At 53.2% G+C, this 23,872-nt stretch overlaps 8 protein-coding genes across 8 annotated transcripts; 3 read left to right on the top strand and 5 right to left on the bottom strand.

Annotated features, from left to right (window-relative positions):
* The first annotated feature begins 174 nt into the window (after positions 1–174).
* BO79DRAFT_190034 (seipin) lies at positions 175–1,656 on the top strand. Its single transcript, XM_025680704.1, has 4 exons — positions 175–278; positions 349–533; positions 636–1,091; positions 1,151–1,656. The coding sequence occupies exons 1-4, from the start codon at positions 225–227 to the stop codon at positions 1,620–1,622; spliced, it is 1,167 nt and encodes a 388-aa protein (XP_025542901.1). The 5' UTR covers positions 175–224; the 3' UTR covers positions 1,623–1,656.
* Positions 1,657–1,853: 197 nt separating this feature from the next.
* On the top strand, positions 1,854–4,521 carry BO79DRAFT_235938 (putative acid phosphatase; the record flags this gene model as incomplete). Its single annotated transcript, XM_025684533.1, has 4 exons — positions 1,854–1,902; positions 2,008–2,927; positions 2,978–3,037; positions 3,225–4,521. Exons 1-4 carry the CDS (start codon positions 1,891–1,893, stop codon positions 4,519–4,521), a joined length of 2,289 nt encoding a protein of 762 aa, XP_025542900.1. The 5' UTR covers positions 1,854–1,890.
* A 245-nt stretch (positions 4,522–4,766) lies between these two features.
* On the bottom strand, positions 4,767–6,672 carry BO79DRAFT_252137 (phosphotransferase enzyme family protein; the record flags this gene model as incomplete). The annotated part of the gene is made up of 4 exons (XM_025685907.1): positions 4,767–5,714; positions 5,771–6,115; positions 6,181–6,476; positions 6,525–6,672. The coding sequence occupies 4 exons, from the start codon at positions 6,670–6,672 to the stop codon at positions 4,767–4,769; spliced, it is 1,737 nt and encodes a 578-aa protein (XP_025542899.1).
* Positions 6,673–6,949: 277 nt separating this feature from the next.
* BO79DRAFT_285641 (uncharacterized protein) lies at positions 6,950–8,323 on the bottom strand (the record flags this gene model as incomplete). Its single annotated transcript, XM_025688382.1, has 3 exons — positions 7,849–8,323; positions 7,485–7,768; positions 6,950–7,389 (listed from the first exon to the last, which is right to left on the bottom strand). The coding sequence occupies exons 1-3, from the start codon at positions 8,301–8,303 to the stop codon at positions 6,950–6,952; spliced, it is 1,179 nt and encodes a 392-aa protein (XP_025542898.1). The 5' UTR covers positions 8,304–8,323.
* Positions 8,324–8,548: 225 nt separating this feature from the next.
* On the bottom strand, positions 8,549–10,170 carry pex14 (putative peroxisomal membrane anchor protein (Pex14)). Its single transcript, XM_025680703.1, has 5 exons — positions 10,036–10,170; positions 9,956–9,962; positions 9,647–9,896; positions 9,506–9,590; positions 8,549–9,447 (listed from the first exon to the last, which is right to left on the bottom strand). Exons 1-5 carry the CDS (start codon positions 10,063–10,065, stop codon positions 8,710–8,712), a joined length of 1,110 nt encoding a protein of 369 aa, XP_025542897.1. The 5' UTR covers positions 10,066–10,170; the 3' UTR covers positions 8,549–8,709.
* A 306-nt stretch (positions 10,171–10,476) lies between these two features.
* On the top strand, positions 10,477–13,193 carry BO79DRAFT_190027 (kinetochore-associated Ndc80 complex subunit NDC80). The gene is made up of 2 exons (XM_025680702.1): positions 10,477–10,669; positions 10,731–13,193. Exons 1-2 carry the CDS (start codon positions 10,625–10,627, stop codon positions 12,930–12,932), a joined length of 2,247 nt encoding a protein of 748 aa, XP_025542896.1. The 5' UTR covers positions 10,477–10,624; the 3' UTR covers positions 12,933–13,193.
* A 200-nt stretch (positions 13,194–13,393) lies between these two features.
* BO79DRAFT_285638 (C6 transcription factor) lies at positions 13,394–20,673 on the bottom strand. The gene is made up of 5 exons (XM_025688381.1): positions 19,854–20,673; positions 19,674–19,785; positions 18,881–19,596; positions 17,384–18,820; positions 13,394–16,831 (listed from the first exon to the last, which is right to left on the bottom strand). Exons 1-5 carry the CDS (start codon positions 20,246–20,248, stop codon positions 13,519–13,521), a joined length of 5,973 nt encoding a protein of 1,990 aa, XP_025542895.1. The 5' UTR covers positions 20,249–20,673; the 3' UTR covers positions 13,394–13,518.
* Positions 20,674–21,573: 900 nt separating this feature from the next.
* Positions 21,574–23,601, bottom strand: BO79DRAFT_71500 (uncharacterized protein). Its single transcript, XM_025689650.1, has 2 exons — positions 23,000–23,601; positions 21,574–22,925 (listed from the first exon to the last, which is right to left on the bottom strand). Exons 1-2 carry the CDS (start codon positions 23,437–23,439, stop codon positions 21,794–21,796), a joined length of 1,572 nt encoding a protein of 523 aa, XP_025542894.1. The 5' UTR covers positions 23,440–23,601; the 3' UTR covers positions 21,574–21,793.
* Positions 23,602–23,872: the final 271 nt, after the last annotated feature.

Raw genomic sequence — 23,872 nt, 5'->3', positions numbered from 1 at the left:
TCTCAGTAGAGAGATGGTCTAGATGGTGAGAGAGCATATTGTTTGTGGAGCAGTTCAGTTCCTTACTTAGATTGGTGATCGGCGTCGGGGAGATTCTCCGCGCCGTGCTGCTCGGTGACGTCGACGCGATCCTCGTACCTTCTTCGGAACAAAACAATTGTTGCGGCGGTTCTCCTGTCGCCGCACCTCCCAAATCCCTAACTTTACAGATCGATTAAGGAACCATGAATCCTGACGGTGGAGCAGACCCTCATAGGGGCGTCGTGTCAGAAGTGATGGTACCAATTCCTCTCTCTTCTCCCATCCATCATGGCAGACCAGGAACTAACGACTTTCGCAAACACGCAGCACACAGTGACAGAATACCTCCGACCACTTGTATCGAAACGGGCCCAAAAGATATATCTAGGGGCCTTTCTATTCTTCTGTACAGCTATAGCCATGATCGTCACATCGACGGTCGCGTATGGGGTCTTCTATTACAGGTTCATCCCGCAGGCGGGCCTTGAACGGATTGTTCACTTGCAGTTTGGGTGAGTTAGGATCTATATGACGAGCAGGCATTGATGAATTGATACCTTTGCTTGGCCAATGTCTATGACTGATACTTGACTCTTTCTGTTACCGAATCCTAGCGAAGGACCTCCCTGGGGAATTGCAAGCCTGGGATCAGACCTGGTTTCATCCCTGCCGTACGATGTCCAGGTGGAACTCGAATTACCACGAACACCCTCCAATCTCGCCGCGGGAAATTTCATGCTAGATTTGGCCCTCCTATCCCGTCCGTTTACGTCTGCTCCGCAGGATACGAACACTTCGATTACGACTCTCTCCCATTCGCGCCGCCCTGCTATTCTTACCTATGCTTCGCCGTTGGTGGATACCGCTAGTAAGATCTCGTTCATGCCGTTTTACGTGCTGGGATGGCACCACGAAGCGGAGAAGCTGCAAGTGCCGATGATGGAACGAGTGCAGTTCGCTCGTGGTTCGCGCAACATACCGGGAAGCTTGCGCTTGGAGCTGCACAGCTCCGAGATAATGCAAGTATACAAGGCGAAGGTCATGTTCCGGGCGCGGTTTACGGGCTTGCGGTATGTTCTTGGTACCCTTTGTATTCTCGTTTTCTTGATGATGCTGATAGGGAGGTTAGCTGGGTAATGTATAACTGGAGACTCACTTCATTTGTTGTCTTCGGGTTCCTGTTCTGGAGCATCAGCATGGCTTCTGCAGGGCTCGCATGGCTGGTTTTAGCATCGCTTCTTAGCAGTCGGGATGATACATCCGGTCCTGTTGTTAAGGAGGAGGATCGCAGCGCTACACCCCTCATCAAGAAAGAAGAGGAGGAAATTGACGAGCCGCTTTCCGATGTACCGATTGCGGAGTCCTCCAAGGCGGCGGGGAAAAGGAGGGTAATAGAGCCTGAGGATGCCGTGAAGGAAGAGGACGAGGAAGGTGATGTGGGAAGTGCAGATGAAATTGCCCTAAACAAAATTCTGTTTGAAGGGGACGAAGAAGATGGCCGAGGCGAAGAGCCTCTGGAGGCTTCTGGCTCAGGCACAGCCAGGGAGAGTGCTCACGCCCGAGGAGTGCAAAGGCGGCGAAGCCATATAATTCAAGAGTAACAGAGATAGGCATTGTAGCTATTCCTTTCGAGATACCCAATACGATACAGTTGTGTACTGGTTTAAATGTTGATGAGTACTGGACTGCAGATGGAGCGATGGATATAGTTAAGGCAGAGAGAGTAGTTATCGATAACGGGTGGATAAGGAAGAGAAAGGCGGGGGAATATCGCTGCCGCCCAACTCTGCCTTTGCCTGCCCCTCCACCTTCTCTTCCTTCTCTCCTCAGCCCCTGTCTATCTCGCTCCAGACTCCTCACGCTCATACAATGCATATCTTAGTAAGTGGCCTATCCTATTCTCGAAGACCTCTTCTGGAGCAAGACCAGATTTATTTCCCCCAATCCCCCTCTGAACTCATGCTGATCACCATCCTCCGCCTATAGGTTGTCAACGACGACGGCCCGCCGTCCAACCAGTCCTCGCCGTACATCCATTCCTTCGTCCAATCGTTGCAGTCTGCCGGGCACATTGTATCTGTCGTTCTCCCCCACCAGCAGCGATCATGGATCGGTAAAGCCCACCTGATCGGGGCCGCCGTGAAGCCAACCTACTTCCGTCCCGGTACTCTGCACCAAGACGATGGGACCACACACGAGTTCCCTCACGGTATGAACGAGGGCGATGATGACAGTTACGATGGAGATGAATGGATTCTTGTGGACTCCACACCGGCCAGCTGTGTTCAGATTGGCCTGTACCACTACTTCCAAGACCGTGGCCCGATTGACCTCGTGGTGTCCGGTCCGAACTACGGCCGGAATTCAACTGCTCTCTTCGCCCTGTCCAGTGGAACCATTGGCGGTGCTATGGAGGCAGCAGTCTGCGGAAAGCCCGCGATCGCACTGTCGTACGCCTTTAGCTCCAGAGACCATGATCCCGTTGTCATCGCGGAGGCATCGCGTCATGCCGTTCGGTTAATCGAGTACCTCCACAAGAACTGGGCCGACGGTGTGGATCTATATACTGTCAATGTCCCGCTGGAGCCTGGTGTGAGCCAGAACAAGGTGCTGTACACCAACATGCTTGATAACCGCTGGTCATCGGGCAGCTGTTTCCGCGCGGTCGATGCCTCGGCCTCGGCCTCGGCCAATTCGCCTGAGAAGCAGGAGCACGACGTGCGACACCAGACTGTGCCCGCGGGAGAGAAGGCGCCATCAGCCGTGGATGGAACGAGCCCATTGAAGAGATCTCGCATCCAACACAAACACTTCGAGTGGGCTCCAAACTTCTCGGATGTGTACAGAAGTGTGGAGGAGGGTGCTCCAGGGAACGACGGCTGGGCTGTCAAGGAGGGCATGACCAGGTTTGTACAGACCCTATCAATTTGCTGGCCAATCCGCTAATACGTCACAGTGTTACGCCGCTTCGAGCCAATTTCATGCATACCCCTGGAATTCAAGGAGAGATTACGCTGTGAGTGGAATGATGCTGAGTCGCGGCGTGGTTGCATATAACATAGAATTTGCGCGTCTGTCAGATATACAAGCTAGTTTATGCATCTCGCACTCTGCTGTTCGCCCCTTTGTCTGATGTTTTTGCTACCACTTTATCTTGGTCTGTCTGTTATGGCTGGTATTCTGATAGATTCCATCTCATGTAGACCGGATAATAATACTGAGCCTACCTTCTATTCTCTCGTCGACAGCGACGACTCCTATGTCCAGAGTCTGATGGAGCGGGCGCTCCAGCGTCGTCTTGGAAATGGTCAATGTCGCGCCATCTCATCTCTCGCTGACCTTCCCTCTCGCACTACACCTATCTTCCAATACCGTGAATACGAACGGCTAGAATTCGAGCATGTCATGATGCACACCTCCACCTCTCTCGCCAACGCCTACATCATCCGCAAAGCCCTCATCCGCAAACACTACCTGTCCAACACCGTCATCAACTGGGTGACGAAACACCCAGACAGCGTCCTAGCCAAGCACTTCAAGCCCGGCTTCGACTTCGAGCTCGACTACGCCGAATTCCTCGACGACGCCCTCCTCGAGGCCTACGAGCTGCGCGACAGCCTCGCCAAGAACGAAACCCTCCCCGACGAAGAAAAAGAATGGTGGATTCTCAAGCCCGGCATGAGCGACCGCGGTCAAGGCATTCGCCTCTTCAACAGCGAAGACGGGCTGCGCGAGATCTTCGAAGAATGGGAAGTGCCCGACTCCGACGATGAAAGCGGCTCCGAGCGTCCAGAGCCCGAAGAAGAAGACGAAGACGACAACCACGGCGTCGTAACCTCCCAACTCCGCCACTTCATCGCCCAACCCTACATCGACCCCCCACTCCTCATCCCCTCCTCCCACAACCGCAAATTCCACATCCGCACCTACGTCCTCGCCGTCGGCTCCCTCAAAATCTACGTCTTCAAGGAAATGCTCGCCCTCTTCGCCGCAAAACCCTACTGTCCTCCCTTCGAAGACGAAGACGAAGTCACCGACCTCGCCCGCCATCTCACCAACACCTGTTTCCAGGAAAACGGCCGCGCTAACCCCGACAGCGTCCGTCGCTTCTGGAACCTAGAAGACTACGTCCCCGGTCTCAGCGATACATGGAAACAGAACGTCTTTGATCAGATTTGCGCCGTGAGTGGCGAGATCTTCGAGGCTGCGGCGAGGGGCATGATGGTGCATTTCCAGACTCTGCCGAATGCGTTTGAACTCTTCGGTGTGGACTTTTTGGTCGATAAGAAGGGCAATGCTTGGTTGTTGGAGTTGAATGCCTATCCGGATTTCGCTCAGACTGGTGAGGATCTCAAGGAGTTGGTTGTGGGCAGGTTGTTTGAGGAGACGGTCGATGTAGCTGTCAAGCCGTTCTTTGGGTTGCAGGAGGATGGGGATGTGAGTAAGGGGACGGAGATGTTGAAGTTGGTTAGGGATGTGGATTTGGGAAGGAAGGTTTGATCTATTTGCCTTCTTTGTTCTTTGTTCAGTAAATTCTGGTTATGTTGCTTTTTGTGGCGTTAAGTTCTTATGGTTATCTCTTTACTTATATATAAAAAGGGGTGCTGGATTACTGGGAAATGGTTGGTAGATAGAGGTAGAGGACTAGAAAAAGTTTTGGATTTCTTTAATAACATCATAGTATGTAAGAACGCATTAAGTTCACTGTCCTACCAACAAACATCATATCCCTCTGAAATAGTAGTTCAATCAAAAGGCCACCACCGCCGATACTCCTCCCTCTCCTCCCCACTCTCCGCCAACTCCTCCACAATCCGATCCCTAGCCTCCCCCAGCGCAGCCCTACACTCCTCATACCTCTCATTCTCAATAAGCCCCTTATCCGGCCACAAATCGCCCAATTGCTCCTTAACCCCAGCGACAAGCTCCGTCCCCGCCACCGCCCCATCACATGCCACTTTAATACGCTCGATCTCCGCATCTGTGAACTCAAACGGAAACGGGACGTCACCGGTACCTGGTAAATCTCCCCAATGATCCCTCATATCAACAAGCAGCGACATGAAATGCGCCTCGCCATACTCGAACATCCGATGAGCGAGGAATATCAACCCGTACGCGGGCGTCTTCCTGAACTCGATAGCTCGATATAGAGCTGGGTTCTTGGCGCGCGTGAGCTCGCGCCATCCGATGAATATGTTCTGGGTGGTGTATTCGCGCACTGCTGCGGCTCTTTCCTGGGGAGTGAGACCGGAGAGATTTGGTCTAGGTAGTAGGTCGAGCGTCTCGGGCTCGAGATCATCTGTCCAGTCGAGGAAGGCCGGATCGGGATTATGGGTGAAGAGCGGGGATATGTGGGTTGATTGCCAGTCGATTATGGAGGTGATGGAATCGGGGTTCTGCGGGTCGATGAAGATGTTGTCGTTGTGGAGGTCGTTGTGCCAGAGGTGGGGGGTGGTGAGGGCTGTCTCGTTTGGGATGAGGGATTCGAGGATTTGGTGGTAGTGGGATAAGGCTGTGATTTTGGTTTGGGGGCATGGTTGGTAGAGCTTTGGGCCGCAGAATAGGGCTAGTTGTTTCGGTGGGTGCAGGGATTGGATAGCTTTTGTTTCTCGTGTCCCAACTGCTTGCAGAAATTGCAGGATATCGGGCCCTATAAACGGGTCAGCGACTGCTCGCGGCTGATAGGGATTCTGATATAGTGTGTACATGGTCCTCTATCTATATCTCAAAGTGAGCGGTTTGCAACGCACCAATCGCGGCCTGTGGTAGGGCCGATGGCGAATTGTGAATCCTTGACGGCTTTGCCGTCCTTGATGTAGTGGGTGTCTTCTGGTGATGATGCTTTGATGTCTTTCGCGAAGGATAAGCTACCGTAATGCGAGAATGACACGCTCAGCCATTCCTTTTGTAGACGTATCATGGCAAGAAGCACTTGGAGCTTCTGAGGTAGTTTCAGTGACTCCCAGACATGAGAAAGAGGAACGCCATTAGCTTTCTCCATGATGTTGAACTCGGCCCCGACTGGGTGTGATTGCGCATGTGAGTTCCATGTATAGACGCGAGGCACTGGTGTTTCGAGCACGTTTCTGGCCTCCCAGGATCAAGTTGTGTTAGCTGGATCCAGCATATATAATAGACGTGGTAGGATATACTTACGAAGTCCATGGTAGCAACCTCGCTAGCTGTAGTTAGATACGGAATACCAGCATTCGGATTAGGAACCTTGGCTACGACTTCGCGGCCATTGTCCATCGACATGAGAAAGGCCTTGTTGAACATGCCGTCGGGGTACTTCTGTATGGAGGTGCAGTGAGTGGCTCCGACTGATTCTGCTGCGACACGGGCGAGGCTGTTCATGTCGAATTGGATCTCGCGCATGCGGCGGTTTTTGGCTTCATCGACGAGAAAGCGGCCTCGTGTGAATTTGAAGAATTCATCGTGGTTGTTCCAGCCTAGTAGTGATTAGAGTCGGTTGGGTTGTGTTGGGGTGTCTTGTTTACCTGTTTGAGAGGAGGTTCTGCTAGTGGGAGTGACATTGTAGAAATGCGTTGATGCTCTTGAGAATGGGCGGTATGGTTGCTTTAGGGCTTTTTGGGTGTATTGTATATAACTGTAGCGACAAAGGGGCGCGGCTGGGCAGCGATTCATCGTTCTTAGATTGTGATACTTTAGATGATGTCCCTGCCCGGAAACAGAAGTACGTCTAGTTGAACATGTGATCATCAGATTATCCAGCATCAATGACTCAATGATGATAACAAGACCAATTGAGAAGTGGCCGCCTGTATGCAAATTAAGGATGCAGCAGCAGCGTGGATGAAAAGTAGGCAAGAGGTTGACAGGGATAAGGGGCTATATTCCATTGACGTCCCGTCTACAGCCAATGCACAATCACCACACTAGTATATAAACCAAGACAGAAGAACTACCCAAACCTCTGCTTAGCCAACGTCTTCAACCACCCAATAGTCTCCTCCTCCTTCAGTCTATATTGTTGCAACCTCTCCTCACGCTCCGCCGCCCTCGCCCGGAGCAATTCCTCCCTTCGAATCTCCCGCTCATTCTTCTTTCGCTGCTCCCTCTCCTTCGCCTTCTTCAACGAATCCAGATCATTCTCTCCAGACCCCATCAAGTCCTCCTCCGGCGCTGCCTCCGGAGATCCCCCACGCTTCGCCTCCGCAAAGGCGCGATTACTCGCCGCGGCCTCCTGTCGCTTCTCCATGCGCCGTTCATGAGTCCCCGGTTCCGCGCGCGGCGCTACCTCCTCCTGCAAGTATTTGATCTCGGACTTGTGTGAGCGCAGTTCACTGCGATATTGGGCGCGCGAGTCCTGACGTGCCGCAATTGCGTCTTCGGCTGCTAGTTCTGCTCATTGTTAGCTTTCATGCCCATATCAAGTAGACCCTTCTACCACCATCTGGTAGACAAAAGAGCACCAGCAAAGAAGGGACGAGACATACCCTTCCGCAACTCCAAATCCTGCATCGTAGGTATCGTAGGTCCCGAGGACGGACCTCCACCACGCCCAGATGTAGAGGGAAGCACCGGGCCGTATTCATCGTCGTCCTCATCTTCCTCCCCTTCAACATCCCTATCTCGAGTCTCATCCCCACGCTCATTCTGTTGCGATTCACTTCGATAACCAATATTCGTACTCGTCTGCGCCTGCATTTGCGCAATATTCGTTCTCGCCTTTTCCAATGTAGCAGGGTCATACCACCCCTCCGCTAACTCCCCGCGGTTCCTGTAGTAGCACCATGTCAACTAAATCCCGTCCTCGCATATATCTAACCATCCAAAGAACCAAATCCGTGATCCGCTTACCATTTCCTCATAAAGCTCTTCCACCTCCCCTTCACCTCATCCTCCGGCAAATCATCCATAATTATCCCCTTCTGAATGTCCAGGTACATATCGAACATGGGAGCGTAGTGGTCCAGGTCATATTTGGTGAGTTGGCGCGAGTTGAAGGGAAGGACTATGGGGGCTGCTGGTGCCGGTTCTGGTTGATCTTTTGAGCGGGAGGTATGGCGATCACGGCGGTGGCGATCGCGATCGCGATCATGGTCGCGGTGGCGGTCGTGTCGGTGATGGTGATGGCGGTGGTGGTGGTGATGTCTGCTGCTGCGGTGTCTGTCGGATCTAGAGGTAGGATCGCGATTGGGAGAGCGCGAGCGCGTGCGTGAGCGGGTGTGGGAGTGGGTGCGATCTCGGTGGGAGCGTGAGTGCGAGTAGGAGTCACGGGTGGACATGGTTCTTTCTGGGTGGGGGTTGTCCATATTTGAGGATTGTTTTTGAGGTGTAAAATGTTGGAGACTTGTGAAGGTGAACGGGACTGACGTCGAAATGCCAAGCTTTTGGGTGCGGCGGATGGGCGTCAATCATGGAATTTCTATCGACTGATAAGAGCGGGTCTGCCCTGCGGCTTTATTCTGTTTCGTGGTTTATAGGAATTGAACGAGCATGCTGTTTCTAAGATTTTTTTTTGTATGTAATCGGGATACCTATGGGTAGAAGTGGTGTTGCGACATGGTACTTTCACGTGCTACATACTGTACATCCGCACCATCCAGCAACGCCTAGACATCTCATGCGTAAAGTTCGTTCGATAACCTCCATCTAATTACAGAATTGGAACAATGCAGTTCGCTGGAAAGTGAAATCTTCATAGTATCTGGTATGTGTTCAGCTGGCCGGGGTGCTCGACTCAGGAGCCGCGCTAGCCGTGTTGTCCGGAGTGCTGGTGGAAGGGGTCGAGGGAGATGCGGTCTTGGAGCGGTTGGCAGCAGCCATCTGCCAGGCAGGAATGGAAGCAGAACGGCCCAGGTGCGACAGAGGGCTGTTGCTCGCCGAGGTAGTGCTAGGGCTCGCGCTTGGCTGTGCTGATTGAGAGGGCTGCTCGGTTGATGCTGGCGCGGCGGGCGTACCGTTGACCGGGGCCGTGGCGGCGGGAGTTGACTCCTCCGCAGGCCGAGAAGCAGTAGGAATGCTCATACCGCTGAACCGTCCAGGAGCAGGAGAGGTGGCGCTGTTGCCGCTGCCACCAAGTCTATTGCCCAGCAAGACCTTCAGGCTCTTCAATTCAGCACCAAGCTCCTTCAACCGTGTCTCATTGCCTTCCCGGGCGCCTTCCAGCGCCTTGGGGATTGCATCCTTCAGTGACTTGACCTCGTCGCTGATACGACGGGTCTCATCGTCCCTCCGTCGGGAGGCATTCTTCATGTCAGAAACGAGGTTCTCAACCTCCCGCAGGGCGGTGTCTAGCCTTTCTGTGCGCGTCTCCTCCGCAGACTTCAGTGCGGCAGTATCTGTGGACAGTTGTTCGATCAAGGCAAATGCGCGATTGAATTGCTCATCAATGTGTTCCTTGTCTTGTTCGAGCTGGGGTGGAGTGGGGGGTGCGATTAAAGGTGAGATGTAGCGCTTAACCAATGTCAGCATGTTTCAATTGATCGAGCAATGTGAGTAATGAAACACCGACCTTGGTAATCGTGTAGAGTCCGTAACCTACTCCTCCCATCACCGTAGCCATGATGAACCAGTCACGCCAGTCCCGTTTCGGGGGCCTTGCGACGCAAGATTAGTTGAATACAGTATGGAATGGGCAAAACTCGAGACTCACTCTGGCGGAGCCTGCCATTGGCCATAAGGAGGATATCCATAGCCTGCAGCAGATGGAGGAGGTCGGTAGACAGCTTGTTGGGGAGGCGATTGATAGCCAGATGACGCGGTTACGGCGGCAGCTGCTGTAGACGGATCTTCACCTGCTCGGGCGAGCGCAACATCGATCTCTTCTTTAGTCAGGTTCTTTGACTGGAGGAATGCGACTCGCTTCTCAATTGGCGAGGCGGCGACAGATGGGTCTTGGAGGACTGCAAAGACATTAGACGAGCACATGAACCAACATGAAATGGGAGTGTTGAGCACATACAGGTGACCTAGCGATCGAGCGTGAGGGTCAGCTCCGATTCCGGCAACAAGATGTTAATCATAGATAAAGGCGGCACTTACAGCAGAGGAGATAAGCTCCTCGCGAACCATGATGGGCAACTTTCCCAGGAGCAGTAGCTCTAACTGGGTGGTAACAGGGTTATTCTTAGCGAGGAGGTGTGTTGGGGGAAGGATCCGAGAGAAAGGGACGATGAGGAGAAGGGGAGAAGAGAGACACAGGATGAGGAGGCGATGGAGCGGCCCTTCCCAAATCAGATGGACCTCGGAAGTAGCGCTGGTAATTTACGTGGTTCTGGTTTCGTACCGCGGCGGAGATTCCCGTGACTTTCCCCAGAGTCTCGTGATAGCGCCTTGGCCCAATCCGGCAGTTGTTCCCTGAGCTTCACCGCCTACTCTGTTGGGACGAGAGAAAGTGGCATGTCTTGTTTACTTTGATTATTATGATTATTGCTGCCCGCTCGGTTGCTACTGCCATCCACAACTCTCCCGCCTCCTATTGCGCCTCCATCGCCAACTTGGTGTCGCGCCTCTTCTGGATATATCGATTTTGGTACAAATCGCATACCCCTTGCAAATCAGCCGTTTTTCAAAGAGTTTGCGCTTGCTAGGGTTGTGATTGCCTGCCGCAGTCGCGGCTTTTACCGTCATCATGTCGCAGGATACAGGATTGTTCAGCATCAGGCGCCCCCGCGAGGTATGTGCCTTGCTTCCTTCAGGCCTGCCCCTCTTGTATAATACTAATCTGGCTGTCTCAGTCTATGGCGATGGGTAGCCAGAATTACTCCGCTCTCCCGCAACCTTCCTCGGCCTTGAAGCGCACCAGTTCAATTGGATACCAGAATCCTCCTTTCACCTCTCAGCACACGCGTATGTCGCTTCTCAACTCCGCCAGTCGTCCTCAACAGCCCAACTTCCAGCGGTCTTCTTCAGGTGGAGGTTTTGGTGCCGATGCCGGTCTCTCATCAGTCAGACGCTCCGTCTCCAGTAACATGTTCCATGGCCCTAGTGTCGGGCGCCCAAGCTTTGCTCCGGGCCCGATGTCGTCGCAAAGCACAGCAGGATCGCAAGGATTGCAACGGAGGAGTAGTGTCTTCTCACGACCGTCCGTGGGTGGCGCCATGGGTCACCATTCTTTCTTTACTCAGGTCCCGTCAGTTGCTGGTGTCCCCAGAGACCCGCGGCCACTCAGAGATAGGTCTTTTCAAGCTCGCATTGGACAAGAGCTGTTGGAATACTTGACGCACAACAATTTTGAGCTCGAGATGAAGCATTCACTGGGGCAGAATACCTTACGCTCTCCTACACAAAAAGATTTCAACTACATTTTCCAATGGCTGTATCATCGCATTGATCCTGGGTACAAGTTTCAGAAGAGCATGGACGCGGAGGTTCCACCCATTCTCAAGCAACTACGTTATCCCTACGAAAAGGGTATCACCAAGTCGCAGATTGCGGCTGTGGGAGGCCAGAACTGGCCGACATTCCTCGGTATGCTGCATTGGCTTATGCAACTGGCCCAGATGATGGACAGATATCTGCTTGGGGAATATGATGAAGCGTGCGCAGAGATGGGAGTCGATGTGTCCGGTGACCGGATTATCTTCCGTTTTCTTACAAGTGCCTACCACGACTGGCTGCAAGGCGGGGAAGATGAGGATGACGCGACGGCCGAGAAGAGACTAGTCCCTCACGTTGAGATGATGGCCCAGGAGTTTGAGAGAGGAAACGAGAAATACGTTCAGGAGATGGAATCTTTGGAAGCCGAAAACCGAGCGCTACGTGATCAGATCGAAGAGATGGAGAAGAATGCTCCGGATATGGCCAAGTTGGACAAACATTTCAGGATTCTGGAGGACGACAAGAGGAAGTTCGAGGACTACAACCAGAACGTCCAAGGCAAGATCGAGAAATATGAGACCCGTATCAAATTCTTGGATGACGAGCTCAAGAAGACGGAAGATGACCTGCAAGCCGCCGAAGAGGAGCGTGCCGGGCTTCAGGCCAGTGTTGACCAACAAGGCCTGACAATTCAGGACATTGATCGTATGAACACGGAACGTGAACGCCTGCAGAGGAATCTTGACGATACGGTCAATCGATTGGAAGAAACCCACGCGCGGGTCATGGCAAAGGAGGCCGAGGCCAGTAGGAAACTCGAGGATCTGGAGGAGATCGTCAAGGTATACAACACGCTCGGATACCAGAATAGTTTGATTCCTTCGTCAGCTGTCAATGCCAAGGGCGAAGATTACGAACTTAGTCTCAACGTCAACGAGAGCAATTTCTCCGCTTCTCAGGTCGGTGGTCTAGCGAACAGAATCTCAACCGATGGAGATCGACTATTGGCGGACCCGTTCACCGGTTATCACCCAGCACACTTGCTCAACCTCGATCTCCGCGGCATCGTGCGCAGCAATCTGCAGGCCCTCCGGAAGGAGATCAACGAGCGCCGGAAGCGTGCCATTGATGATGACCTGGAACGACGCAATCTCCTGGACAACATCAAGGAAGCAATGGACGAGAAGCGAAGCGAGGTTGAGGCTCTGGAGCACAAGGCACGTGCCGCTGAAGAGGAATTCGAGCGGCTCAAGGAGGTCACCACCACGCAGAAGCTCGCGTCGGATGCACAGATTGAGAAGATGGAGAAGGAGCTGGCCAAGATGCGAGCCACGTTGGGCGAAAGCGTTCAATTGATGGAGCAGCGCGAGATGAATACGAACATTGAGTATGAGCAGTTGACTCTCCGCGCTAACGCGTTGAGAGAAGAGTTGCACACCAATGTGGAAAGCATGCTGAACGATGTCATCCGCTTCAAGGTCCATGTCCAAAAGGGCTTGGAAGACTACGAGAGCTTTGTTGTGGACGAAGTCGAGCAGGAACTGGGTGGTGACATGCAGTATGCAGATGAGGACGTTGAGATGGGAGTTGACGAGGAGGAGGAGGAGGAGGAGCTCTAAATGATATTTCTGTGTATTCTGCGCCACGATGACGGTTCGAGTATGATGATTGATGATTGCGGGAAGCTCTGGAGTCGCAGTGTCATAAACCTTTGTTCATTCTGCTGATATCGTTGTCTACTACTGGGGCGCTATTGGGAGCTAGCTGGTTGGGATTATGCGTTATGGGTATTTTGGGATGTTCGGTTGTGGTACATATGTTGTTTATGATACCTTTGATGTTCAAATGCGCCATTAGTGTTGATAATTGCTAGAAGTGGGTGTACATACCATGCCTTTTACAGCTGTTTCATAACGCTTCCATCGGTAGCAAAAAGGGATGGATATTCCTCATCTATCTCAACTGACCGTAACTGAAGTAGTCCATGTTGCTACCACATACGATCAAAAGTAAATATCCGTATAAAAGGCACATCAATACATATTTAATAGGTAGTATAATACAGTAATCTATTATCGCTCATCTATAAACAACCCATGCATATATATCTCCCAAAACCAAAATAATACATAAACCCCCAAAAGGACACACACACAACAGACAGACCAATCATGGTATAAACACCCTCCCCACCCAAATGCTCAATCAAACAGCCACAGTCACAGCATCAACCTTCTCCTTCTCCTTCTCCTTCCTCTCCTTCTCCCTCCTCAACTTGTTCCCCTCTCTCCGTCTTCTATACACAATCCCCCCAACCTCCCGATTAATCTCACGTCTCCGCATCCCAAAGGCCTCGAACCTCTTGATACAGAAATCCAAAATATCTTCAGCAGGGTTACTCTTCACACCGCCCTGGCCTTCAAAGCCATAATACTCCGCCACAGCAGCCTGCGCGATAATCCTCACCGTCATGGGGTTTGGCATCGTGGCCTTCTCCCTCGCACGCTTGAAGTACTTGGCATCGAAGTGCGGATCGCCCTTCGCGGGGTTCCGCTCCTTGCCGAGATAGAATCTCTCGATGCCTCCTTCTTGGAGACGGCGCGAGGTGGGGGACTTCGTGTCGAGACACCATTTGTCGTAGAAGCGTTGGCCGGCGGCGCTGCCGCGGGTGTCGACGATGGCGGAGAGGAGGGTGTGGAAGGCTGTTGTGGGGATGTAGGGGATGGCGTTGCGGGAGGTATTGTTGGTGGTGGTGGTGGTTTTTTTGTGGGGGAGGGAGTTGGAGAGTGAGGCGGCGAGGTCGTGGAGGGTGCCTGGGATGGAGAGGAAGATGTTGTGGAGGCCGGAGATGGCGCGTTCTTGGAAGCGGGATGTGGCGATGTGGGTGGGTTCGTTGTAGACGCCCGTGAGGAGGCGGGAGAGGAGGTCCTTGGCGCGGGTGAGGGAGGTGGTGGTTTCTTGGAGGGTTGAGGGGTCTGGGGGTGGTTGTTGTCGGTAGATGGTGTGCTCGAGACGGATGATCTCTGCGGCGAGCGCGGTGGCGTTGCTCTGGCCCCAGGATTTGGCGCGGTAGTCGCGGAGGTATTCGAAGAGTTTGGTGACTGCGTCCCATTGGTGTAGGGCGATGCGGGAGTTGAGGAGTGCGCGGAGGGTGTTTGAGGAGAGAGGTTGGGAGAGGGATTGGACGACGGCGTCGCAGAGAGCAGCGTTCCGGGTGGCTGTGGCGTAGCGGATGATGGAGGGAGCTAGGGCTTGGTCGCCGTAGGAGCGGGGAGGGACTGGGGGGCCATCGATGTCGTCGGAGTAGAAGAGCCAGTTGCCGAATGTGAAGGCGCGCGAGACGGTGATTAGATCGATCAGCTCGGCCAGGGTAACGCTGGACAGTTGCGGCATGGATGATTCGAAGGGTTCAGCGGAATTCAAATCATCAAGGTCGAGGGTAGGGAGGACGACGCCAGGTCGATCAACGCGCGAAGAGAAGAACTCGTCGATGCGCTGCATCTTGCTGCTGTCAACGATGGCTTGCAGCCAGGAGAATGCGTTCAAAGCGTCACCGCAGAACCGCTTCGACGAATAGAACCGGATGTTGTACTCGATCAGGCCGACCAAGGCAGCTGTGTCATCGTACAGCTGTGACCGACTCATTCGGGTCAATGCATCTTCATTGACGTGGTGGAGGTCGGTATCCCAGGGCGGAACGACGCACGGCGCAATCCTGAGGAAGTCTTCGAATATCCGGGGGTCGGCTTCCGGTTTGAGGCCTCCTGATTCCACAACCCGCACGGTGAACCAGTTCGACGTTCTGCGCGTAGGCAATAATTTGCCGTCGTCCGTTGACGGGGCAATCGCGAACTTGAGACTGGAAGCATAGCGCAAGAGGGCGCTCGGTGACATACCTCTGAAACCGAGGCCTAGATATACCTGATTGGGAAGGCTATCCAGCAAGGCCGCGGCCACTTCAGTGCTCATGGTTCGCTTTCCGAGCCCGTGGAAAGGCGTCGGACTATGCCGCTTTCGCAGCATCGTAGAGCGCTCCTGGTGGCCGGGCTGTCGCCAGGTCTCTTCCTGATCGACTTTGGTCTGCCAGACCGACCCAGAGTCGTCGAGTAAAGGCTTCCAGCTCTGGAATTTCCAGGCCTGATCTCCAGTCTTGCTTGTCATTCGATCAATTAGCCATACGCCCTCCTCGATGTGACCATGTTCGACACAGCACCAGAGAATAAACTCCAGCCAGATCTCAGGCCCGAGCTCACGAACACCCATCTTGAATGGAAGATAAGGCGAATCCTCGCCAGCAGCAGCCGCTTTGGCAGCAACCTCCGCTTCATGAACCAGCCACGCAGCGTCAGACAGGACACTCATGATATGACTGGAAAGCAGATGCAGTCCCGGAGGTCGGAACGTAGCTTGGTAACTATCCGGCGGGACGTACTTATACACCCTATCGGAGATAGCATCAGAATGGTGCAGCCGAGCTAGAATCTGAAACACATGAGACATAGCCAGCTTCGACTCGTTAGACGAAGCATCAGCAGCCTCCAGCACGATAGACCCTAAGCTCTGCCACACCTCAGCCATAAATCGTTTCGAATGGTCATCCGCATACGGCCGCTCCGTGAAAGCATCCAAGCTCGTCATATCCGACACCAGCAGACCATTCGAAGCCACCTGCGGAATTTTCGGAGCCTGCGACTCAGACCTATCCGTAAGCTCATCCAGCGAGAGCCCCTGTCCCAGACCCCAATCATAGCTAGACAAAGGCCTAGAAGGTATCGTAACCTCCTTGAGAGAGTCCGCGGCATCAAGCAAACGATTAATCAAGAACTGCACAGCGGGCCAATTATTCAACCGGAAACCAACATACACTAGCAAATCCATCTTCCCGGAATCCCGCGCATGCAGCAGTAAATTGGCCAATTCAATCGTCTGCGCAAAATAAGCCGCTGTATCAGTCCCAACCACATTGTCATCCGAAACACCGTTAATGTTTGTATGACCACTGTCGCTATCTCTCCGCAACGAAGATGGCAGGTACTGATCCAGCCTTGCGATCCAAGCCTCCGGATTACTCTGATCTGGTCCTGCGATAGGACATCTCTTCATTTCCACCCTAACATAGTCTTGCAGCAATTGGCGATTGATCGGAGGACCGGCCCCGACGGAGAATTGGCGACTCCATTGTCGTCGCCTATCGGGGAAAGGTCCCCGGCTTGCGGACGCGAGTGTGTGTCGGGGGACGAGACGACGGAGGATCGAAGGGTGGAGGACGGAGGAAGATCCGCGGTCCAGGCACGGCAGACGAGCTGGACTCAGGCACCTTTTCATGACACGACGGAGGAGGTAGCGGAGGAGACCTGCGGGCGGAGGAAATCCAAATCTCGATGTGACCGTCGGACGGACGTTCTGTGGCGCATGTCTAATCGTTGAGATGGGTCGGCATTCCTCGAGCTGAGCGGACAAGGCGTGGGCCTGGCGATAACCGGCGACTTGGGGGGGAGCTGTTGGAGGGAAACGAAAGCTTTGGATGCTTTTCGTCGCCGCCGAAGAGAAAAGCTTCGCCGGGGAAATTCATCCTGCTGAGTAAGCGTGTTGCAGTCAGCCAATTAGGGCATTGCATATTCATATCACGGTCTAGATCGATGGATGGATTTTATTGAAATAGATATGATGAGGTCCATTGTATTTCAGTGCACAATAAACTATCATCCTATAAAAAGCCAATCAGACCCTAAAGCTCCGGTCACCTCTATCCCATCTCGTGTATCGTTGCAGTAGCCACCAGTTCCAGCCTGTATCACCCGGTTCTATCCATCACACCCTATAAAACACCAGTCGCCCTGCGTGATATCGTAGACGTTGATAGAAATACATGCCATAAACATACTTTCAATAACAGGAAAGAAAATAGAAAAAAGAAGAAGAAAAAGACTTGAGAGTCAATCCCAATAGACAAGAGGTATAGAGCGTCGCTGGCTCGCACGGAATGGGGATGACAATAATCATCAGGCGCGAAATAACCACAACGAATGGCAAGGTTGCGCTCTCCAAGCAAACAACCAAGGACACTCACGTTTCACCCCATGGTTCCTCATCGGTAGAGGAAGGGAAGAATGAGCGGATGAATTCCCCGCTGATCGGATCGTACGGGAAATACGAGTCCCCGGGACCGGAGTTCAACTCCGAATTCGTGGACAACGGGTTGGAAGCTGGCATCGCCAAGCCCTGGAAAGGCTGGTCGATCTGAGCGAACAACATGTTGTGTTGCTGGTTCATCTGAAGAGGAGCTGAGGCTGGATTGTTCATATCTGATGCCGCAGGGTTGTAGAAGGTTGGTCCCGCGTGTATGGACTGTTCCGGCTGGTTCGGATAGCCAGGTTGTGTACCGTTGAGCGCCTGGCCCTGATCCTGGGTCCGAGGCTGAGCCTCAAAGCCACACGCGGGCAAGTCGCTAATGTCGTAGCTCATACCTGCAGCAATCTGCCGGAGGCTGCCATAACATAACTCCCATGCGCGTCGAGATGCAAGACTGTTCTCAGACATTGCGAAGAGCCAGCGAATGGCTTTTTTGGCGGCGTGTAGGAAATTTGCCTCCTCATCTGGCATATGAATACTGCCAAAAGACAACTCCAACAGCAGCACGGTCGTTGCCTGCATAAGATAGTGCAGAATGCACCACCACGGGCAGATATCGTAGAGACGAACAGCGTCAGGCACATCAGGGATCAAGTCGAGCATCTTTCGGGCAGAGTCTAATGATATCACCGCCATCTCATGGCTGAATGTCTCCTTCTTGTTAGACGCCGTCTGTCGTGCGTCACGGCGACATAAACACGGTCGTCCGAGCGTAATGCGCGCGCTGTAGTAGTGGAAGGCGAGGAATAGCTTGCCACGCAAGGTATCTGCTGGCTGGTCTTCCCGTCGAGTGAAATCATAGGACTCATGGAGATTGGCGTACCACACGTCAGTACGGGCTCGCAGCTCACCAATGCGGTTCTCAATGTGGCCCCATGGAATGGAAACGCAATCCAGTGAGTACACACGGTTGACAATCTCCTGTGAAATAACTGCAAGGTCGACGTAGTACAGGAATCCAAGAGCACTTGAGGGCGGAAGGCTTCTCAGCCATGCCGGATCACGCGGTTTATCTGTCGTCTGAGCGTTTCGACCCCCTTTGGGATTAGATGGCATTTGCCGCACAGAGATGCAGGCGAGGGCCGTATCAATGTATTCCTGGCGTAGTTCGGGCTCGTTCAAAAGCTTGGTCGCTGCGGCTTCCACCAATTGATCTTCTTCAAAGGGGAGAGGGAAGGGTGTGGTACAGATACCGTCGGTAATGGTCGTAGCTCGACCAGTCATGATGCCCAGCATGTGCTCGAATGTGTATAGACACCACCACACCCTATAGCGTGCCTCCTTGGATATGTTGGCCGTTCCCTCGCTGGAGTTCTTCATGTTCAACCCGAGAGTGACTGCGGAACGAACGGCCAATGCGGCAATTCGCCAAGCCCTTTTGAATGTCGGATTAGAACAAACACATTTGGCTAGAGGGTTCTTTGGAGCTGCTTACCTGTTGATCTGGTCCGACGCAAGTAGATAGTAGGCGATCAGACCTTCGACCTGCACCTGCTGGAGATCGGGGTGACTAAAAAGCACATCGCCGTTCATGCTCAAAATCCGAGCTCGCGTCAGATACACCAGATGGTCATTCTCATCACCCCGCCACGGGGCCCGCGTAAGATGTGCATGCTTGGCGGAAATGGCGAATATCATGTTCAGGATAGCCAACCACTTGTCCCCTGGCCGTGCAGCGCTCTCAAAGAACGTTTTGTATTGCGCCCGAAAGAGGGTCCGGCTGATGATAGGATAGAATGGGTGGACCGTATCGAGGTAGTCTTCGAAGAATTTATCTGCCACTTTGCGCGGCGGCATCCAGTACACATGCACAGGACCTGGCACCGAGATATCCATGTCGTCTAGATGGTAGTTGACGGAGTGAATGGCAAATTCGCCCTCATGTTCTGCCTCGTAGGGGCCCGGCAGTTTGCGAGCACGATGTTCGGCCTCCATGCGCACCCGCTGCATCCAAGTAACTTCGGAGTTCTTCCCCATATAACCAGTGGCTCTGGAACTCGGAGTGCGGTTCACATCTTCCTCAACCCGATCGATCGCATCCAAAGATCCGATGGACGAAGGAGAGGTCACCTCATCATCGTTGTCTTCGTCCTGGGGTGTCACCGAGCTGGACTGAGTGCCTTCGCCGCTACCGCTGCCGCTATAGGAGTGCTGGTCGGGGTTAGTGACTTCGCGGGACTAGCATAGACATTCGTTTCGTGGAGCGTCAAGACCGGGATATCTCTAACCTTTTCCAACACCGTCCTAATACGCTCCGCAGCCCGACCATCGACAATAGTACCAAGATCTCGCAGTAAGTTCTCATAGTCCGTGACTCTCACAGCAAGTTTATCCAGTTCCCTGAGAACGTCAATATCAATTCCTCACTCTCAATACCAAAAGACAACATAGAACCACGACCAACATACCCTTTCGTCCGCTCTCGCCAAGAGATCGGATACCGACAACTTATCCTCAACTCCTTGCACTGCCGACACACGGGCGTATCACCACTACATTTCGTCTTCCGTTGCCTACACGACTCACACGCCAGCGGGACACGTCTGGTATATCGCGGGGCTGCAGCCGAACGCTGTCGAGGGATGGCGACTTTGCTGCTCCCCGTGGAGGGAAGCTGTTTCTTCTCGGCATGCGCGGGACGGGTGGCCAATCTGGGTTTCTGAGGGTTATGCGACGAGGTGCCCGGAAGAGCCGGCGGATGCGCGGTAGGCACGACAATAGATGGACCATCGGTATGAGGACGAAGGGGGATATCGCCCTGCGACAGGCCCTCATCAAGCTGGGAAAACCCAGGCGTCTCCATGGTCTTTTTCTCCCACGATAGATGGTTCCTGGAAGAGTAACGCCACAGCACACCAGTCGAATCGCCGAGAGAATTAACAGCCGGTCACGTGGTATTTCTTGGATCCGGAAAAGATTCTTTGGATGAGAATTGGCTGGATATATTTTGCGATTTGGGAAGGCGATGAACCACGCCGGTCAATACTTCAGGCGGACGTATGAGAAAGATCCAGCCAAGGTTTGAAGCATGATGTCGCGCGGGGACCGAGTGCGAACCGGGCTTCTAAACCGGGATCAAGGAGCAGAAGACCAGGCGCAAAGTCAAGGTCGAAAATGAATCGATGAAGGTAAGAGGATGTTGATGTGCCCTGAAGAGGATAGGAATGCAGAGAAGCACGAAGATTGGGGGGGTAAGTCTGGAACCAAAAGTGCAGGGGATTCGGGATGTGAAGAGGGGCGTGCGGCGGGATAAGAACTACTATGGCATCCTACTTCTACTACGAAGTACTAGATACGACCGACCACTCGAGACCATTGCAACAAAGTACTTTGTCCCCCCTTCCACTGCCCGCCAACCAACCAGAACCTTCCAAATTCATCCACCGCCTACATGACTAAGAGTACTAGCATGACGTCATGGAAGTCCAGTGCCTTCTAGTGCCTGAGGTATCCACTCATCCCAGCATCTCTCTCTCTCTTTCTTGACACAGGATACTTCTGCCATGGTGCTACATCTCTTCTCATAGGTCGGGCGTTTTCACTCCCTGCAACAACCGCTACTTTGGCATGTCTCGTTCCTGCAGTCACGCCAAATGGCCCCCCACATTCCAGGAAGGATCCGGTCATCCACATTCCCCAGGGCGCGGGAGGCCGTGCGTCTATCAGGCACAGCAGACGTTCTGGTAGATATCTACTCACTATGATAAAAGGGCATACGAGGATGAAGGAGCTACTCCAACTACAAAAGCAGAGAGTTAACAGGCACATGGTTCTCGTCAGATCTAACCCTTGCGGGGAATTTTTGGATTCAAAGGCCACAGGCGCTAAGCATACATAGTCAGACATCAAGCATATCCCAGTGTTTTTCTTTCTCCCTGGTCCTCTCCTTCCTTCGGCCGTATTCATCATCACCTGCTTCGGGCTTCATCTCTCCTTGCCCATCATTTGAGAAGAACTTGCAAATTCAAACCCCCAGAAAACGATCAATCAGATACATCACGGCCAGCCAGGGGATATAATAAAAAATCAAGACGGTCAGAGAGTGAGAAAGGGGAAAGAGTATATATGTACAGGCGCAGCAGGCGCGAGAGCCTCGCCGGTGATGGCGGGGTCAAAACAAGATGCAGCAAGGTTGCGAAACGGGCATTAAACAAATAGAAACTGTACAAGATTAGGTCAAACGGAGTATCAAGGTGGTGTAGGTGGGTAGCCGGCTCAACAGGCCGGCTACAGCGGGAGTGGAGATGGAAGGAGTTTGTTTGGTTTTCAACTCCCCGAGAAAGAAACACACGATCCAAACGCCTCTAGTCTATCGATTGGTGGATGAGAAGTGCCGCGACGACGACGTTCAGATTTCCCCGAACATCTCGTCCAGCTCATCGACTTCCACGGTCTCGGGACTCTGCAGCTCTCGCCACGAATCAAAGACCATCTCGACATCCTGGCTGGCAAAGGCACTGGCTCCCAATGGCAGTTTGTCGTCCTGCTCATTGAGATCGGACATTTTCATGTCCAGATCGGGAAGCCCACTGTTCAGCATGTCGATGGAACGCTTGAGCGCCGATACCGGGGGGACGGTCAGGTCCTCCGGGAGGCTGATCTGAGGGGTGCGTCCGATGGTTTCGGGTTGCGTCTCACCATCCAGCCCGTCATCGGAAGCCACGCTCGTGCCAGACGAGATGGATGAGGCCACAGATGTGAGGGACGGGGAGGGAGATGTGCCGAAGAGAGTGGCGACAGCAGCGTCATCGAGATCCTGCTGCTGCTGGAGATGATCTTGCAGAGGGGACTGCTGCTGGTATGCGTTGTGCGAGAAGTAGTCACCATCCTGGTCGTCCGACATGCGATCACCGCTAATGGAGGAGAGAGGGCTGTCCTCCACGGAATCGGAAATGCTCATGGCGCCATCGTGCAACTCGCTCAGACCTTCCGAAAGAGCAGAAAAGCCACCTCCCGGAATCTGAAGCTGGCCTCCTTTTTGTTCCGAGGCCCGCTCACGGACGGCGCTGGCGGTTTGTGTGAACTCCTTCTCATCTCCTTCCAACGGCGGGGAGGCAGCACGGTTCGAGTGCATCAACCGCGCATGGTGGTGATCGTTAAAGTCGGTGCCAGATCTTGACGCACCGCCGGGGCCATTGCGACCGTCCAAGTCGATGGACTCTTCCTCGAAGTCAGGCGAGGACAAGTCGACCTCCGGACTGGGACTGAGGCGAGACCGCTCTCGCGCCATCGCGTCTTCCTCGTCTAGATCAGCGCTGGAGACACTGGGAGTGATATCCTTGCCCTCTACACCGGGGATGATGACATCGTCCGAGTTCTCTGGCAGAGGCTGACGGGGCAATGTCGTCAAGTAGTAGTATACTTTGCGCGGGTGAATAGGGACCAGTTCTTTTGCCAAAGGACAGGGCGCCAGAGCGGTCCACGGGCGCTTCATGTACGCACTTAACCTAGAAGATAAAAGGGCTGCAGGGTTCGCAGAGCTGTAAAGGAAAATAAACTCGTTAGTATGGCCAGCGACATAGGAGAGGGTAAAGATCAAAAGAGGGGCACGTACTTTGCGACATTCTCATTCAATGCGATAAGAACGGCAGCCAACTCCTTCACCAAATGAGGACGGTTTCCAGTCTTTTCCAACTGCTCAATCACACGAACCACAATGTCATCATTGATCCCCTCGGTGTCGATCTTAGTCGCGACAGTACCATCGGTGGGGGATGGCGGTGGCGTATGTTCCAAAGGACCGCGCCGCCCACTCTGACGTAGAGGAGCGGCGGATTCCTTGCCATCGGGAGTGCGCGCAGAGGAAGACGAGGAAGGCTCGGGAGATAGCGAGTATGCCGAGTCGTGCGACCTCTTCACTTTCTTGGAGGGAGGGAGCTGATCATCGGTCGCGTGAGGCGATTTCGTGGCGGAGGGAGAGCGGCGAGATGTATTAGGGAGGTGAATTCCCAAGGAGGGGAGCGACAACGACTTGCGACGTGTATTATAAGGCATAGTTGCGTAGTCGGAAAAAAGAAGGAAGGGAAGGAAGGTGGTCAAAAAGGTGTAGTAGGGGTACAGTGGAAATAGGAGAACGATAGGCGATAATGGAAGTAGTAGTAGTAAAGTAGTATACCGATAACCACACAAAACACGAGGGAGGAACAATACAGTATAGAAACAGGGAAATAAAAGTAGCACTAAGAGTAGCAAGATAATAGTCTAATAGCACACACACAGAGACACAGATAAACAGACAGATAGAGAGACAAGAAACAATAGGATAGGAAGGAGATGGTGAGAAAGATTTGGGGGGGGAAAGGGGAAAGTAGGGTAAATGTTACAGGAAGTATGGTGCACAGGGGGGGGGGATGAGGGAGGGAGGGAGGATGGATGAATGGATGGATGGGAAGGGAATGGGAGAGTTAGGGAAAGATGGGCGGCGGCG

The sequence above is a fragment of the Aspergillus costaricaensis genome, assembly GCF_003184835.1.
Source record: "Aspergillus costaricaensis CBS 115574 unplaced genomic scaffold BO79scaffold_6, whole genome shotgun sequence".
Lineage (NCBI taxonomy): Eukaryota > Fungi > Ascomycota > Eurotiomycetes > Eurotiales > Aspergillaceae > Aspergillus > Aspergillus costaricensis.
This window is presented reverse-complemented; position numbering and strand designations above follow the sequence as displayed.